We start from the raw sequence: 18,577 nt of genomic DNA on the forward strand, positions 1-18,577 counted from the left end.
GAAATAAAACAAGAATGTAGTGCTCGTTCACGCATATAAAACCACAATTCAATAAATGCATATCTAGAGCTCTATAAATATTGGAGTCAAGGTGTCAAAAACACAGTGATTATATCTGTATTCACATCTGTGAGCTACTTGTATGTATGAGATATGCCCAATTCCTTTTTCAACGTGCAGAAAATGTATTTTATTTGTAAATGAGATTATTACACTATATAGAATAACGTTGTGTGGTTAGTATTTCTGCACAGACGAGTAGCTGATGTTTTACCCCCTCAGTACCTTATAAAATAATAATTGGTTGTACAGTTACCTTCAAGTTGTGATCCTTGCCTGTCAAAATAGTTAATGGATTTCCCTTCATGTGAACTTTTATTTTTTAAATGACCATCTTCAAAAGTTGTGGAGATGTTATATCCATTTTATTCAGAAGAAATGTAAAAATTTATACAAGATTTATTTTTTTTAAAGAATTTTTAAAAAAGAAAAAAAGTTTCTATATTCCTTACACTTCTCTTCAAGTGTCCGCCAGCTAGGGAATCTAAATATAATACATGAAAGAACAAACATTACCAAAATGAAAAAATAAAACCATTTTATCCCAGTGCTTAAAGGGGTAGAGCTCCCATTCGAGGCGGCGAGTGCCAGACAGCAGAGCTGGTACGTTTAAAGTAGCGCGGTTTGCTCTTGCAGAAGATGCGATCCAGCTTTGGGGGTTCAATCGCCCCGTAGTGAGAGTCCACGTCAGCTGGGTGAAAATATTGCTTCATCATAGACTGCTTCAGCTGGTTGCCTAGAGGGGAGGGAAGAAGGGGGTTCACACTTTAGCATCGTGACTAAAGGCCTTGGGTCTTGTAGTTATAAAAGCTAGCACTTTGTTTTTTAAATAAAGGTTAAAAATATTAATTTAGTGAAAGGCATAAACGAGGCCTTGTGTGGAGGCGTTATGCACCGCGTGTTGCCACGAGGCCTCAAGTCAGTCAAACGTACCCTCAGCCCACGTGGGGATGGGTTTCCTCGGTGCCGATTCGTCATCAGTAGAGTCATCACTGTTCTGATCCATCCCATAGTCCTCAGGGTTGGTGTTGAGAACAACGGGCTTGTTCCCCCCTTTAGGAGTGATCTCATACGACTGGGGAGACTGCTGCAAGGGCAAGAAGACATATCAGGGATTTCTTCTCTTAGAATTCAAATAGACCAAGTTGGTGTGATTTCTACACCCAGCCAAGGTTGGACTGATAAAGTAGGTCCAGCAACATATAACAGTATATCATATTGAGAGTCCTCATCTCCTACTTCCATTTATCAGATGTTTTTATCCAAAGCGACTTAGGTCATAGTTTGCGTACATTTTACGTATGGGTGGCCCCGGGGAATCGAACCCAACAACCCCTGGCGTTGCCCAGCTCTACCGACTATAGCGCTAACGAGAGTGTGATCCATACCTCGATATCCACAGTGACGTTGAGGACTCCTCCCTTCCCTACAGGCGTCTTCAACACCTATAGGCGGGAACAGGAGAAGTGCACACGAACATCTGTAAATCTACCACAGGATCGATATAGGCCTATGAGATACACAACACTCTGCAAAGATTAGGAAAATCATTACTGACAACCCCATAGGCATCCAACTCCTTCCAGCCCCATGGGACAAATAGGAAAAAACAAACAAATGTTTACATTAAAAACAATGTTACCACAAGCTCCCCCCTCCTCGATGTTATGTTGGGGCCAATCCCACATCTTCCCCTACTGGCGGGCCAACAAACTGTCATTGTTGGACAAGACACCAGGAAATCAGCACCAAGTGATTTTTTATTTAGGAAATCAGTTCCCAGGTATCCCCACGCGTAATAGAGAGATGTGAACGTATACACATGTAAGCAAGGTTTGAAATTATTCTGTTTTAGTCAAATATCCGTTTGGGCTTCTTGCGGTCAATTTGGACTAAACCCATTATTTGTAATCATCTTCCGGCCCCACGACCACCTCCCCCAAGAAAACAAAATGGACCCGGGGGTTGATCTAGTTGATGCTCCCCTGCCCTACTTTTTACCTGTCAAAGTAGAGAAGTGTTCTCACCTGAACTTCAGCAGTCAGGTGGCTCTTAGCGGCTTCTCGTTGTCTCTCAGCGAGTCTCTCAGCTTCTCGCTGTCTCTCAGCGAGTCTCTCAGCTTCTCGCTGTTTCTCAGCTTCTCGCTGTTTCTCAGCTAGTCTCTCAGCTTCTCGCTGTCTCTCCTCCTCAGCCTGCCTCTGTTGCTCCTCCTATTGACAGAATAAAAAAAACAGGCACAGACATGTTAAATTAATGGTTAATCCAAACAAGACAAGACAGGTATGGTTGAAGACTTACCCTCTTCTTCTTCTCCAACTCTCTCCTCTCCTTCTCCCGGGCAGCTTTCTCCACGTCTCTCTGAAGAGCAATGGCCTTCTCTCGCTCTACCCGCTCCCTGAAACAGACACAATATTCCGTCTCCACATTAAACCAAAACAATTCACAGTCCAAAGCTTTCGAACATCAACAATACCAGTTTAAATACAAGATCTAACTAATTAATAATTAAAGCCCGTTTTACATCAGCAGTTGTCGGCCATTTTACAGTTGTCGTAATTCCATAAGAAAATAAACACTTCCATTCATCAAAAGTTGACAGGAAAACTACCTCTCAGCAGATGCTTGTCTCTCTCTCTCCAGTTCTCTCTCTAGTTCTTTCTTCAGCTCCAGGGCTCGTCTGGCCTCAGTCATCTTACGAGCCCTCTCCTGCTCTTCTTCGGCTCTCCTCTTCGCCTGCAGCTCCTGCTGACGCTTCTCCTCCTCCTCCTGGGTCAAGGGTCAAACATTTAACAACCCACATGCAGCACCTTCAAGTGGCATTCAAATTTTTTTTTAAAACAAAATGGCTGTCCTTGGGGCTGGTCTAGCGGGCAATGCTGCAGTTTGGACATTAATGGGTCAAGAGTGGGTACGGATTCTACCTCTCCTACGGGCGGCATTCTCTGTCTACCTCTCCAATATCTGCCCACTAAAAAATAAATCATACTACTACTACTACTGATAAATAGAAAGTAGAAAACAGGAGTGTCTTACAGACTGTTGAATCTTCTTCCTCCTGACGTCCTCCTCCATCTTCCTCCTCAGTTCCAGCTCCTCCTGGCGTTTGGTGGCCACCTTCTTCTTGGCTTTCTCCTCTGCCATGCGCTCCACTCGCAGCTGCGGGAACAGGGGGAAGATTTGTTTTCGTAAAACAAGAGTTTCCTATTGGATGAGTTCAGATCGTTTCTCCTCTTTTACACTCCATTTCAAGGCGGTTTGTGCCCAAAATGAACAGGACCCCCATTACTGTAGCCTCACCTCTGCATCAGATGTCCTCCGTCCGTCATTCAGTAAAGCCGCGTCTCTCGTCAACACCTCACCCTGTCGCGTCTCTCGTCAACACCTCACCCTGTCGCGTCTCTCGTCAACACCTCACCCTGTCGCGTCTCTCGTCAACACCTCACCCTGTCGCGTCTCTCGTCAACACCTCACCCTGTCGTCAACACCTCACCCCGTCGCGTCAACACCTCACCCCGTCAACACCTCACCCCGTCAACACCTCACCCCGTCAACACCTCACCCCGTCAACACCTCACCCCGTCAACACCTCACCCCGTCAACACCTCACCCCGTCCAGTCTCTCGTCAACACCTCACCCCGTCAACACCTCACCCCGTCAACACCTCACCCCGTCAACACCTCACCCCGTCAACACCTCACCCCGTCAACACCTCACCCCGTCAACACCTCACCCCGTCAACACCTCACCCCGTCAACACCTCAACACCTCACCCAACACCTCACCCCGTCAACACCTCACCCCCGTCAACACCTCACCCCCACCTCACCCCGTCAACACCTCACCCCGTCAACACCTCACCCGTCAACAACACCTCACCCCGTCACACACCTCACCCCGTCAACACCTCAACACACCCGTCAACACCTCACCCCGTCAACACCTCACCCCGTCAACACCTCACCCCGTCAACACCTCACCCCGTCCCGTCTCTCGTCAACACCTCACCTTGTCGTGTTTCTCGTCAACACCTCACCTTGTCGTGTTTCTCGTCAACACCTCACCTTGTCGTGTCTCTCGTCAACACCTCACCCCGTCAACACCTCACCTTGTCGTGTCTCTCGTCAACACCTCACCTTGTCGTGTCAACACCTCACCCCGTCCCGTCAACACCTCACCTTGTCGTGTTTCCGTCAACACCTCACCTTGTCGTGTTTCTCGTCAACACCTCACCTTGTCGTGTTTCTCGTCAATCTGGAGCATTTTCTGCTCAATCTTCTTCTTCTTCTCCTCCTCTTTCTGTTCTTCCTTCACCCGGGCCTCGACTACCCTCCGCAGCCGCTCATCCCTCTTCTTCTTCATCTCCTCCTGTTTTCTCCTCTTCTCTTCCTCCATCTTCTTCTTCCTCTCGTCTTCTTGCTCTTGCTTCTTCTTTAGTGCTTCCAGTTTCAGGCGCTCTCTTTCCTAGAAGAAAATTACACTTAGGAATCTGATATAGTTACATGGCATAAAAATAATAATATATATATATATATATTTTCTTCTACATTCTAGTGGCATCTCATTTGGGACTGAGTGAAATCCATGGTGGTATTATTGTATATGGAAAGAGAGCCCATGGTATTATTGTATATGGAAAGAGAGCCCATGGTATTATTGTATATGGAAAGAGAGCCCATGTTATTATTGTATATGGAAAGAGAGCCCATGGTATTATTGTATATGGAAAGAGAGCCCATGGTATTATTGTATATGGAAAGAGAGCCCATGGTATTATTGTATATGGAAAGAGAGCCCATGGTATTATTGTATATGGAAAGAGAGCCCATGGTATTATTGTATATGGAAAGAGAGCCCATGGTATTATTGTATATGGAAAGAGAGCCCATGGTATTATTGTATATGGAAAGAGAGCCCATGGTATTATTGTATATGGAAAGAGAGCCCATGGTATTATTGTATATGGAAAGAGAGCCCATGGTATTATTTTATATGGAAAGAGAGCCCATTAAGAGGGAATAAGATTAATATGGGACTAAAGGCACCAAGGGTGAAAGAAAATGCATGTCAAGGACGTCTACACAGATTTAAAAATATATAATTTACATTTAGTTAGTGAGGGGCAAATGCATGTTCTGGCAAAGAACCGGTAACACGCTTGACGTGTGTAGGTGCCCGAAAACACGTTAGACATAAAACCGGATGAAATCTAAAATCACTAAAGCCCCAGCCTTTGTGCCCCTTAGAACCCAACGTTAACTCAGGTGGTGTGGGAGGGAACGATGACATGTACCAGTTACTCAGGTGGTGTGGGAGGGAACGACGACAAGTACCAGTTACTCAGGTGGTGTGGGAGGGAACGATGACATGTACCAGTTACTCAGGTGGTGTGGGAGGGAACGATGACATGTACCAGTTACTCAGGTGGTGTGGGAGGGAACGACGACAAGTACCAGTTACTCAGGTGGTGTGGGAGGGAACGATGACATGTACCAGTTACTCAGGTGGTGTGGGAGGGAACGATGACATGTACCAGTTACTCAGGTGGTGTGGGAGGGAACGATGACAAGTACCAGTTACTCAGGTGGTGTGGGAGGGAACGATGACATGTACCAGTTACTCAGGTGGTGTGGGAGGGAACGATGACATGTACCAGTTACTCAGGTGGTGTGGGAGGGACCGATGACATGTACCAGTTACTCAGGTGGTGTGGGAGGGAACGATGACATGTACCAGTTACTCAGGTGGTGTGGGAGGGAACGATGACATGTACCAGTTACTCAGGTGGTGTGGGAGGGAACGATGACAACAAGTGGCATGTACCAGTTAGAGCACACAGAGACCAAACACCCCCCCACCACATATTACTATGATACATACCACTACACCACAGCCTGACTGTAGAGGGGACAGGGAAAGAGAGATCCAATTAACAATGCTACATATGTTGTCTGATAACATTGTGATTTGTTTTCAAACTTCCTAAACGTTTGGCTCAAAATGATCACAAATTGGTTATGATGTGATCATGACAACATAGGAGGGGGTCACGAAGGCAGGAATTCTTCACGTCGCAAAATTGGGGGAGTCTCTGAAATGAGTAGTGATCTGTAAACGAACCTTGAGGTCGGCTCTGCCCGGCGTGGTGTGTTTAATGAAGGACTTCATGACCGTGTTGCGACCCAGAGAACTGGGGGTCATCATCAGCATCTGGTTCTTCTGGACCGTGTGGAGGAACGACCTCATGTTGGGCTTCACCTACAGTAGACAACATTAGGGGTCTATTCATGGCAAATAAAAATGTACATTTATTTTTATTTTTAAATAACACTTGCTTCAGAACCTATAAAAATGGGATTTCAAAAAGTCAAATCAAATCAAATGTATTTATATAGCCCTTCGTACATCAGCTGATATCTCAAAGTGCTGTACAGAAACCCAGCCTAAAACCCCAAACAGCAAACAATGCAGGTGTAGAAGCACGGTGAACATGATACAGTGATAATCCCATCACTTAATATATTCACTCGTTGGGAGATCTGGCAGATCCTATGCCAGGTAAAAGACAGCTAGTTGTTGTGAAGAAAAGCCTTGATATCTTACTTATCGTCAGAGTAGGGGTGTTAACCCCAGTGTCCCGACTCTCGGAGGTCATTAAAGATCCCAATGGCACTTATCGTCAGAGTAGGGGTGTTAACCCCAGTGTCCTGACTCTCGGGAGGTCATTAAAGATCCCAATGGCACTTATCATCAGAGTAGGGGTGTTAACCCCAGTGTCCTGACTCTCGGAGGTCATTAAAGATCCCATGGCACTTATCGTCAGAGTAGGGGTGTTAACCCCAGTGTCCTGACTCTCGGGAGGTCATTAAAGATCCCAATGGCACTTATCATCAGAGTAGGGGTGTTAACCCCAGTGTCCTGACTCTCGGAGGTCATTAAAGATCCCAATGGCACTTATCATCAGAGTAGGGGTGTTAACCCCAGTGTCCTGACTCTCGGGAGGTCATTAAAGATCCCATGGCACTTATCGTCAGAGTAGGGGTGTTAACCCCAGTGTCCTGACTCTCGGAGGTCATTAAAGATCCCATGGCACTTATCGTCAGAGTAGGGGTGTTAACCCCGGTGTCCTGACTAAATTCCCAATCTGGCCCTCAAACCATCACGGTCACCTAATAATCCCCAGTTTACAATTGGCTCATTCATCCCCCTCCTCTCCCCTGTAACTATTCCCCAGGTCGTTGCTGCAAATGAGAACGTGTTCTCAGTCAACTTACCTGGTTAAATAACGGATAAATAAAATATCTTACACTCTGGCTCTTAACAGGGGGTGATGGCTTCTTCCTTGGGCTCTGGAATTCGTCGGCAGCCGCTCTGCGCTTGGCACTGAGACGAGGACCCAGACTTGACGGTGGCTTCTTACTGCTGCCATCTAGGAGAACACACACACAAGTTAACCACCAATACATCCAACATCTTTGACAGTGTGCGCGCACACACACATGTTGGCTCCCTCTCTAAAACATAGCTATAACCTATTGACGTTACAAGCATGATTCAGAAGATGGGGGGGGGGGGGGGTATTTCTGCATATACGTGGTGCAGATTCGGTATGTCAGTCTTTGCTGATGAGTGAGTGTGTGTGTGAGGAAATGACGGCCTGCACCTGATCCAGAGTCCGGTGTGGCGGTCTTGGCTTTGCTGATGATCGAGGCTGGTGGCGGCACGGTGGGAGTGGTCTGGGCCATGGAGCGAGTGAAACGACGAACCTCCGTAACACTGAGATGGTGGTTCTGCACCATGTTATCCTGCGCAAATTAAAAAAGGAGTTCATTTCACTACGATCATCAATATATTTACATAAGGAACAGACAAACAGTTTTTCCCTCATAGCCTGGTTCCTCTCTAGGTTTCTTCCTAGGTTTTGGCCTTTCTAGGGAGTTTTTCCTAGCCACCGTGCTTCTACACCTGCATTGCTTGCTGTTTGGGGTTTTAGTCTGGGTTTCTGTACAGCACTTTGAGATATCAGCTGATGTACGAAGGGCTATATAAATAAATTTGATTTGATTTAGATATCAACGACTAAATTAGGGTTGGGGGTTCAATTCCATTTCAGGAAGTAAATTAGGAACATCTGAATTGACCCCCCAACCCTGATATGAATGTATATTTGTATCATCCAGGTACAGTGGGGATGTTTCCTACCTCAGGAGAAGTCTCAGGAGATGGGCTGTCGGTCTTGGTCTTTGCAGGCTCCTCTGACAACTCCCTGTCATACACAACAGCGTATCAGACGCATAATAACCTCGGGTGTATTCATTAGCCGTAACAAAAACGTTTCACAAGCATTGTAAAACAGAAACACTGGGAACTACGGTAACAGGTGAAATGAAGAAGGCCATCTACTTTATCTCTTAACATAACTTAGCACAAGTTGACTGCAGGTATTTCCTTGGAAAGTAGCGATCAATATTCACACACACACACACACTGCTCAAAAACATAAAGGGAACACTTAAACAACACAATGTAACTCCAAGTCAATCACACTTCTGTGAAATCAAACTGTCCACTTAGGAAGCAACACTGATTGACAATACATTTCACATGCTGTTGTGCAAATGGAATAGACAACAGGTGGAAATTATAGGCAATTAGCAAGACACCCCCAATAAAGGAGTGGTTCTGCAGGTGGGGACCACAGACCACTTCTCAGTTCCTATGCTTCCTGGCTGATTGTTTTGGTCACTTTTGAATGCTGGCGGTGCTTTCACTCTAGTGGTAGCATGAGACGGAGTCTACAACCCACACAAGTGGCTCAGGTAGTGCAGCTCATCCAAGATGACACATCAATGCGAGCTGTGGCAAGAAGGTTTGCTGTGTCTGTCAGCGTAGTGTCCAGAGCATGGAGGCGCTACCAGAAGACAGGCCAGTACATCAGGAGACGTGGAGGAGGCCGTAGGAGGGCAACAACCCAGCAGCAGGACCGCTACCTCCGCCTTTGTGCAAGGAGGAGCAGGAGGAGCACTGCCAGAGCCCTGCAAAAGGACCTCCAGCAGGCCACAAATGTGCATGTGTCTGCTCAAACGGTCAGAAACAGACTCCATGAGGGTGGTATGAGGGCCCGATGTCCACAGGTGGGGGTTGTGCTTTACAGCCCAACACTGTGCAGGACGTTTGGCAATTGCCAGAGAACACCAAGATTGGCAAATTCGCCACTAGCGCCCTGTGCTCTTCACAGATGAAAGCAGGTTCACACTGACCACGTGACAGAGTCTGGAGACGCCGTGGAGAACGTTCTGCTGCCTGCAACATCCTCCAGCATGACCGGTTTGGCGGTGGGTCAGTCATGGGGTGGCATTTCTTTGGGGGGCCGCACAGCCCTCCATGTGCTCGCCAGAGGTAGCCTGGCTGCCATTGGGTACCGAGATGAGATCCTCAGACCCCTTGGTGCGGTTGGCCCTGGGTTCCTCCTAATGCAAGACAATGCTAGACCTCATGTGGCTGGAGTGTGTCAGCAGTTCCTGCAAGAGGAAGGCATTGATGCTATGGACTGGCCGGCCCGTTCCCCAGACCTGAATCCAATTGAGCACATCAGGGACATCATGTCTCGCTCCATCCACCAACGCCACGTTGCACCACAGACTGTCCAGGAGTTGGCGGATGCCTTAGTTCAGGTCTGGGAAGAGATCCCTCAGGAGACCATCCGCCACCTCATCAGGAGCATGCCCAGGCGTTGTAGGGAGGTCATACAGGCACGTGGAGGCCACACACACTACTGAGCCTCATTTTGACTTGTTTTAAGGACATTACATCGAAGTTGGATCAGCCTAGTAGTGTGGTTTTCTACTTTAATTTTGAGTGTGACTCCAAATCCAGACCTCCATGGGTTGATTAATTTGATTTCCATTGATAATTTGTGTGATTTTGTTGTCAGCACATTCAACTATGTAAAGAAAAAAGTATTTGTTATTTTAGTGTTCCCTTTATTTTTTTGAGCAGTAATATATATATATATAAAACCATCTCATGGCTAAATATCCAAATATCCCGATATAGTGCCGAAGCATCATTCACAACAGACGTGTTTAAAGACAAGACAATGGTTGATTAAAAAAAACACACTAAAAATTGGGCTAATAAATGTGATCACTCACCAGTCAGTCTGCACCTGGACCTCACGTCCATCAGTTTCCATCCACACATCTTCTACAGCGGACAGACAACACAATGCTATCGTTCATTAGCACAGTATATATCATTACATTGTCAAGGCGTAATATGAAGAGATAAATAAATAAATACAATTTTAAAAAAGGCACGCTCAACTCAGACTGAGCTTTGAAGCAGTAAATTAGTAATCGGACTGGTATGAAAACAAAATGCTGGGCTGCACACCAAACCATATCGCTCACATCCAGTGGAGGTTGCCGAGGGGAGGACCGGATCAATGGCTGGAATGGAGTCAATGGAATGGTGTCCAACATCAAAAGACGTGGTTGCCCCCACTCCATTGACTCCACTCCAGGAATTAGTACGAGCCGTCCTCCCCTCAGCAGCCTCCACTGCTCACAGTCAAGGTATAAATGGCAAAATGTCAGGTGATATCTCGTCCCTCACCATGTCCGCTGACGTTACTGCTGCAGGTGGAGCTGCCCAGCCGAGCCTTCTTCTTCTTCTTCAGAAAGGATCTCCTCGAGGCTCTGCGGACAGACTCCTGGGTCATGCTGTGTCTCAGCCCTGCCAGGGAGCGCCGCACGGTCAGGGAGTGTCTCACGGAGCTCCGCCTGGGACCCGAGGGCGTGGTGTCGGCAGCGATGGCTATCTTAGTGGCGGTGCGGCTCGGAGAGCGGTCTGGGTTGGGGTTCATCTGGAGATCTGCAGAACGCTGCTCTGAGGCCGAGATCTTGACTATGGCTTCAGCTGTGTGACTCTGAGGGGGTGTTAGACAGTGGGGCTGGGAGGCGACAGAGCTGAACGACTCCCTCTTACTCTCAGCTTCCTCTGGCTGCGTGCTCTCCTCCTGGATGTGTTTGCTAGGAGCCTCATACTCCATCTCCTCCGGCTGAGAGTTGGTGGTCGGAGCAGCTCCTTTGCGGGTGCTGCATACGGGTGACGCCGCCTCAGGCTGGGTCGTCTGTTTGGCTCTGCGGGAACGAGGGGGCTTGATTATCTCCTCCAGCGCGACCGGAGATCCTCCGTCGTCCTCCGCTATCAGGTTCAGGGAGGTGGACACGGAGGAGCGACGCAGGTTGCTGCGTTTGCCCTTTGAGAAGCTGAAGGGATGACAAAGACAGCATTATAGCAGACGGGGGGAGGGAGGCATTATAGCAGACGGGGGGAGGGAGGCATTATAGCAGACGGGGGGAGGGAGGCATTATAGCAGACGGGGGGAGGGAGGCATTATAGCAGACGGGGGGAGGGAGTCATTATAGCAGACGGGGGGAGGGAGGCATTATAGCAGACGGGGGGCATTATAGCAGACGGGGGGAGGAGGGAGGCATTATAGCAGACGGGGAGGAGGGAGGCATTATAGCAGACTGGGGAGGAGGGAGGCATTATAGCAGACGGGGAGGAGGGAGGCATTATAGCAGACGGGGGGGCATTATAGCAGACGGGGAGGGAGGCATTATAGCAGACGGGGAGGAGGGAGGCATTATAGCAGACGGGGAGGAGGGAGGCATTATAGCAGACGGGGGGAGGAGGGAGGCATTATAGCAGACGGGGGGAGGGAGGCATTATAGCAGACGGGGGGAGGGGGCATTATAGCAGACGGGGGAGGGAGGCATTATAGCAGACGGGGGGGGGGGCATTATAGCAGACGGGGGGAGGGAGGCATTATAGCAGACGGGGGGAGGGGGCATTATAGCAGACGGGGGGAGGGAGGCATTATAGCAGACGGGGGGGGCATTATAGCAGACGGAGGTGGGGGGCATTATAGCAGACGGGGGGAGGCATTATAGCAGACGGGGGCATTATAGCAGACGGGGGGGGGCATTATAGCAGACGGGGGGAGGGAGGCATTATAGCAGACGGGGGGAGGGGGCATTATAGCAGACGGGGGGAGGGGCATTATAGCAGACGGGGGGGAGGCATTATAGCAGACGGGGAGGGAGGCATTATAGCAGACGGGGAGGAGGGAGGCATTATAGCAGACGGGGGGAGGGAGGCATTATAGCAGACGGGGGGAGGGAGGCATTATAGCAGACGGGGGAGGGAGGCATTATAGCAGACGGGGAGGGAGGCATTATAGCAGACTGGGGAGGAGGGAGGCATTATAGCAGACTGGGGAGGAGGGAGGCATTATAGCAGACGGAGGGGGGCATTATAGCAGACGGGGGGCATTATAGCAGACGGGGGGCATTATAGCATTTAGCAGACGCTCTTATCCAGAGCGACTTACAAATTGGTGCATTCACCTTATGACATCCAGTGGAACAGCCACTTTACAATAGTGCATCTAAATATTTTAGGGGGGATTACTTTATCCTATCCTAGGTATTCCTTAAAGAAGTGGGGTTTCAGGTGTCTCCGGAAGGTGGTGATTGACTCCGCTGTCCTGGCGTCGTGAGGGAGTTTGTTCCACCATTGGGGGCCAGAGCAGCGAACAGTTTTGACTGGGCTGAGCGGGAACTGTACTTCCTCAGTGGTAGGGAGGCGAGCAGGCCAGAGGTGGATGAACGCAGTGCCCTTGTTTGGGTGTAGGGCCTGATCAGAGCCTGGAGGTACTGAGGTGCCGTTCCCTCACAGCTCCGTAGGCAAGCACCATGGTCTTGTAGTGGATGCGAGCTTCAACTGGAAGCCAGTGGAGAGAGCGGAGGAGCGGGGTGACGTGAGAGAACTTGGGAAGGTTGAACACCAGACGGGCTGCGGCGTTCTGGATGAGTTGTAGGGGTTTAATGGCACAGGCAGGGAGCCCAGCCAACAGCGAGTTGCAGTAATCCAGACGGGAGATGACGAGTGCCTGGATTAGGACCTGCGCCGCTTCCTGTGTGAGGCAGGGTCGTACTCTGCGGATGTTGTAGAGCATGAACCTACAGGAACGGGCCACCGCCTTGATGTTAGTTGAGAACGACAGGGTGTTGTCCAGGATCACGCCAAGGTTCTTAGCGCTCTGGGAGGAGGACACAATGGAGTTGTCAACCGTGATGGCGAGATCATGGAACGGGCAGTCCTTCCCCGGGAGGAAGAGCAGCTCCGTCTTGCCGAGGTTCAGCTTGAGGTAAGACGGAGGGGGGGGCATTATAGCAGACGGGGGGGGGCATTATAGCAGACGGGGGGAGGGAGGCATTATAGCAGACGGGAGGGGCATTATAGCAGACGTCAGAGCAGGCATTATAGCAGACGTCAGAGCAGGCATTATAGCAGACGTCAGAGCAGGCATTATAGCAGACGTCAGAGCAGGCATTATAGCAGACATCATTGGTATTCACAAAGATACAAACCCACGAGGGTGCTTCAAAGATGAACGAGGACGGATTAATTAAGAGTTTGTTTCGAGTCGTCTCCCATTTTATTTGTGAGTTACATTTCCCTTTTTAGTTGTGGATTAGTCGTCAGGATTAGAGAAACACATTATTGTATGACTTCGGATCAACATTCTGTCAAAGAACCAGCTAAAAAGATGCATGTCAGTTAAAATAGCAACTTACTGTTCATCTTACAGAACAAACTAAATACATGTTTCAACATGTCCTCAAATTAATATTGTGGTTTTGGTATTTAAAACCTGCGTGTCATTAAACGTGTCTGGTGGGGTAAAATTATAATGTGCCACGATGAAGAGCACACATTTACATTTAAGTAATTTAGCAGACGCTCTTATCCAGAGCGACTTACAAATTGGTGCTTTCACCTTATGACATCCAGTGGAACAGCCACTTTACAATAGTGCATCTAGGTCTTTTAAGGGGGGGGGGGGGGGATTACTTTATCCTATCCTAGGTATTCGTGGGACCGGTCTAGTCAGGGCGTTAACTCTGTTTATGGTGAAATTCCTGGCACAAGCTCTTGGTGAATGAAGGTGATTCTGATTCCTGTACTAAATGTACAGTGTCACACGATGACTGACCGGCTGAAACGCTGCTCTGAGACATAGGAACCTACTGTAGTAGAATAAACCTACCGCCTCTTGGTGCGGTTCTCATTCTGACTGGATAGACGCTTCCTACGGTTGCTCTTCTTCTGTGATGGAGTCTTTGGCATCAGTTCTGGCTCCGCACTGAAGTCACTGAGACAGGAAAGGGGAAAAAAATGTGAATGGCTCTGGAGAATAATGTTTGCTGTTGTGAATATACAAAACATTAAGAACACCTGCTCTTTCCATGACAGACTGACCAGGTGAAAGCTAGGATCCCTTATTGATGTCACTTGTTAAATCCACTTCAATCAGTGTAGATGAAGAAGGAGACAGGTTAAAGAAGGATTTTTTTTTTAAAAGCCTCGAGACAATTGAGACAGTATATTGTGTGTGTGTGCCATTCAGAGGGTGAATGGGGAAAGACAAAAGATTGAAGTGCTGGGGTATGGTAGTAGGTGCCATGCGCACCGGTATGTGATCAAGAACTGCAGCGCTGCTGGGTTTTCCCCACACCCATTATGAGCAAAATCATGCCAATAAAACTAAAAAAGGTTTGGTCGAACCGTTAGTTTTTTTAGTGTATTTTTTCCATATAAAACACATACTATGTATTTTAATCCAATCAACTATATGTACCGTGTTTGTATAATGCTTTAAGGGCACCGTTTGAAAAAATAATTAAGACACAAATGACTAGAAGGAGTCCAGCCCGCAATAGATTTGATTCTGATGGGTTCCCTGTACACTTCAGTCCTCCTACCTTGAAAACATGCGGTTGGCTTCCTGCTGGATCTCCTCGAGCCACACCATGTGGACATTTTCTATTTCGTTGGAGAACTCCTGAATCTTCCCATTAAACATCTGCATCAGGGTATGCGTCGACGACAGTACAGAGGTCATGGTTGCGACCTAGTGAAAATAAAGGAGAAAATAATCTATTGTTTTCAAACGTTTGATGGGGATGGTGAAACCTCCCACAAAGCTCTAACGCTCTAACTAAATTGGCAAGCAGTTACATTTTAACAAGGAAGGCCCAAAAAAATTCAGAACAAAATATTGTACAAGTCGAGACATCTGACACAAAGACACATGCAGGGGGGGGGCGAAGTGACACGATAACCATACCCACAAAAAAACGTTACATTTAACCAAATGTTCATTGACACCTTGCTTGCAGTAACAAAATGGCTTACTAGTTAGCGAACTATAACTAGCTACTATTTTTGAATTTTCGAGCTAAACCCGCGCATTTCCGCAAACTCAAGTAACGTTGGACTGAGGCTTGCTACAGTAGCTAACTACTTATTAACGTAACCCGGACTCCCGGACAACTTTTGTTAGCAGCTAGCAACATATATATCCTGTAATAATATGCAAAGTAAAATCAGATCATGTTGAAGAAACAAAGATAGTCAGTATTGTCTTAGCAATCTAGCGAGTTGTTGTTGTTGAGATTTTAAAAGTCAACGTGAAAAGATGGCTAATGAAGCTAGCTAACGATAGCCAAATAAAATTCCCATACCATAAAATTCCTCCAGTTTTCGAGAAAAAATAAAAATCCGTTTCGCTTCAATAGCAGATGACTTCAACAATCTTAATCAACAAAAAATATATATATTAAATGGTAAAATATGCCATGTATTTCTCTGCACAACCACAACAAAGTAACGTTAGTCCTACTTGACTTCAACACCCGCTGAAAACCGTTTAAAATGTTCCAAACTGTCTTAGCAAATCAGAGACGGGTTTGCAATTGACGTGTCCAAATCAGCTCCTCCCACTGACCAATCACATTTAAAGAGGAAGTGTCTAGGGGGCGGAATCACTGATTCTTTTCATGATTCAAACCATCCAATCGTAGGAGAGGGTTTTTGTTTCTTCTTCCGGATAGTGCTATTTAGCGTTAAACCTCGGAAATAAAGTCTGAGGTTAACACAGGGGTAATAGGAGCTGTTAAATACCGTTTGTTCTACGATGTAATAGCAGTCAGTTGACATGATCTTTATGAATTATGAAGCCTTTACGTGCTTTATATGTATTTTTTTTTAAATGTGTTACATCATTTCTTTCAAATTAAATAATGTGACGTTAGCTGATTGAGAGTATGTCATAGAACAAAACGTATATCTCCTACACCTGTGTTTACCAAATACCTTCAACATTTATCCAAAAAACGCCATTCATTTTCTCCATAGGGATTTACTACGTGCGACAATTTTAGTACTCATCACTGCATTCTCATCCAGAAAGTTGCTTGGACCTCAACGATGTCATGTAGGTTGATACATTGCTATGTTTTAATTTATGAAAAACCATTTTACAAAAAAAATCCCACTGTACCTAACATTACTTAACATCAGACATAAGAGTTACCGCACCCTGTCTCAAGGATAGCTAACGTAACTGTGGAAATTCCTTTGGGCTATACTGAGTTAAGTAAATCAGTTTTTCGTTTTTTTTTGCACCTTATTTGTGGAAACAATCTTCTTAAGCGTGATGCTTTGGTGCCGCTAGGCCAATTCAGAAAGATGGTTGAGGACCTTATTACTGATGAATGTGTTTGTTCTGGTGCCGCTAGGCCAATTCAGAAAGATGGTTGAGGACCTTATTACTGATGAATGTGTTTGTTCTGGTGCCGCTAGGCCAATTCAGAAAGATGGTTGAGGACCTTATTACTTATTACCGCCTCTCCTTCCAGTTCTCTGCTGCCAATGACTGGAACGAACTACAAAAATCTCTGAAACTGGAAACACATATAAACAAGAGCCGTACATAGCCCACCTATAATTTAGCCCAAACAACTACCTCTTTCCCTACTGTATTTATTTATTTTGCTCCTTTGCACCCCATTATTTTTATTTCTACTTTGCACATTCTTCCATTGCAAAACTACCATTCCAGTGTTTTACTTGCTATATTGTATTTACTTTGCCACCATGGCCTTTTTTTGCCTTTACCTCCCTTATCTCACCTCATTTGCTCACATCGTATATAGACTTGTTTCTACTGTATTATTGACTATGTTTGTTTTACTCCATGTGTAACTCTGTGTCGTTGTATGTGTCGAACTGCTTTGCTTTATCTTGGCCAGGTCGCAATTGTAAATGAGAACTTGTTCTCAACTTGCTTACCTGGTTAAATAAAGGTGTTCTCAACTGGCCTACCTGGTTAAATAAAGGTGTTCTCAACTGGCCTACCTGGTTAAATAAAGGTGTTCTCAACTAGCCTACCTGGTTAAATAAAGGTGTTCTCAACTGGCCTACCAGGTTAAATAAAGGTGTTCTCAACTGGCCTACCTGGTTAAATAAAGGTGTTCTCAACTGGCCTACCAGGTTAAATAAAGGTGTTCTCAACTGGCCTACCTGGTTAAATAAAGGTGTTCTCAACTGGCCTACCAGGTTAAATAAAGGTGTTCTCAACTGGCCTACCTGGTTAAATAAAGGTGTTCTCAACTGGCCCACCTGGTTAAATAAAGGTGTTCTCAACTAGCCTACCTGGTTAAATAAAGGTGTTCTCAACTGGCCTACCTGGTTAAATAAAGGTGTTCTCAACTAGCCTACCTGGTTAAATAAAGGTGTTCTCAACTGGCCTACCTGGTTAAATAAAGGTGTTCTCAACTAGCCTACCTGGTTAAATAAAGGTGTTCTCAACTAGCCTACCTGGTTAAATAAAGGTGTTCTCAACTGGCCTACCTGGTTAAATAAAGGTGTTCTCAACTAGCCTACCTGGTTAAATAAAGGTGTTCTCAACTAGCCTACCTGGTTAAATAAAGGTGTTCTCAACTAGCCTACCTGGTTAAATAAAGGTGTTCTCAACTTGCCTACCTGGTTAAATAAAGGTGTTCTCAACTTGCCTACCTGGTTAAATAAAGGTGTTCTCAACTGGCCTACCTGGTTAAATAAAGGTGTTCTCACCTAGCCTACCTGGTTAAATAAAGGTGTTCTCAACTTGCCTACCTGGTTAAATAAATGTGTTCTCAACTTGCCTACCTGGTTAAATAAAGGTGTTCTCAACTAGCCTACCTGGTTAAATAAAGGTGTTCTCAACTGGCCTACCTGGTTAAATAAAGGTGTTCTCAACTTGCCTACCTGGTTAAATAAAGGTGTTCTCAACTTGCCTACCTGGTTAAATAAAGGTGTTCTCAACTTGCCTATCTGGTTAAATAAAGGTGTTCTCAACTAGCCTACCTGGTTAAATAAAGGTGTTCTCAACTGGCCTACCTGGTTAAATAAAGGTGTTCTCAACTAGCCTACCTGGTTAAATAAAGGTGTTCTCAACTAGCCTACCTGGTTAAATAAAGGTGTTCTCAACTAGCCCTACCTGGTTAAATAAAGGTGTTCTCAACTAGCCTACCTGGTTAAATAAAGGTGTTCTCAACTAGCCTACCTGGTTAAATAAAGGTGTTCTCAACTAGCCTACCTGGTTAAATAAAGGTGTTCTCA

At 46.4% G+C, this 18,577-nt stretch overlaps 1 protein-coding gene across 3 annotated transcripts; it reads right to left on the minus strand.

Moving 5' to 3' along the window:
• Positions 1-403: 403 nt before the first annotated feature.
• incenp (inner centromere protein) lies at positions 404-15,852 on the minus strand. 3 transcript variants are annotated; one of them, XM_065022207.1, is made up of 18 exons: positions 15,658-15,852; positions 14,896-15,044; positions 14,181-14,285; positions 10,676-11,331; positions 10,213-10,261; positions 8,261-8,324; positions 7,722-7,863; positions 7,366-7,487; positions 6,179-6,316; positions 5,939-5,956; positions 4,292-4,522; positions 3,094-3,216; positions 2,669-2,826; positions 2,359-2,455; positions 2,088-2,270; positions 1,449-1,505; positions 994-1,147; positions 404-796 (listed from the first exon to the last, which is right to left on the minus strand). In XM_065022207.1, the coding sequence occupies exons 1-18, from the start codon at positions 15,658-15,660 to the stop codon at positions 612-614; spliced, it is 2,634 nt and encodes an 877-aa protein (XP_064878279.1). In that variant the 5' UTR covers positions 15,661-15,852; the 3' UTR covers positions 404-611. The 3 variants fall into 3 exon arrangements, with proteins under 3 accessions (XP_064878279.1, XP_064878278.1, XP_064878280.1); XM_065022206.1 differs by having other exon boundaries at positions 10,213-10,264; XM_065022208.1 differs by lacking the exon at positions 5,939-5,956 and having other exon boundaries at positions 10,213-10,264.
• Between the last annotated feature and the right edge of the window lie 2,725 nt (positions 15,853-18,577).

Source organism: Oncorhynchus nerka, linkage group LG9a, assembly GCF_034236695.1.
Source record: "Oncorhynchus nerka isolate Pitt River linkage group LG9a, Oner_Uvic_2.0, whole genome shotgun sequence".
Taxonomy (NCBI): domain Eukaryota; kingdom Metazoa; phylum Chordata; class Actinopteri; order Salmoniformes; family Salmonidae; genus Oncorhynchus; species Oncorhynchus nerka.

Bases quoted from the DNA above. Each gene is read 5' to 3' on its own strand.
- incenp (XM_065022206.1), bottom strand. The intron at 11,332-14,180 runs GTAGGTTTATTC...TCATCCCTTCAG, and splicing joins GAGAACCGCACCAAGAGGCG to CTTCTCAAAGGGCAAACGCA. The intron at 8,325-10,212 runs GTGAGTGATCAC...TGTGTATGACAG, and splicing joins GTCCAGGTGCAGACTGACTG to GGAGTTGTCAGAGGAGCCTG.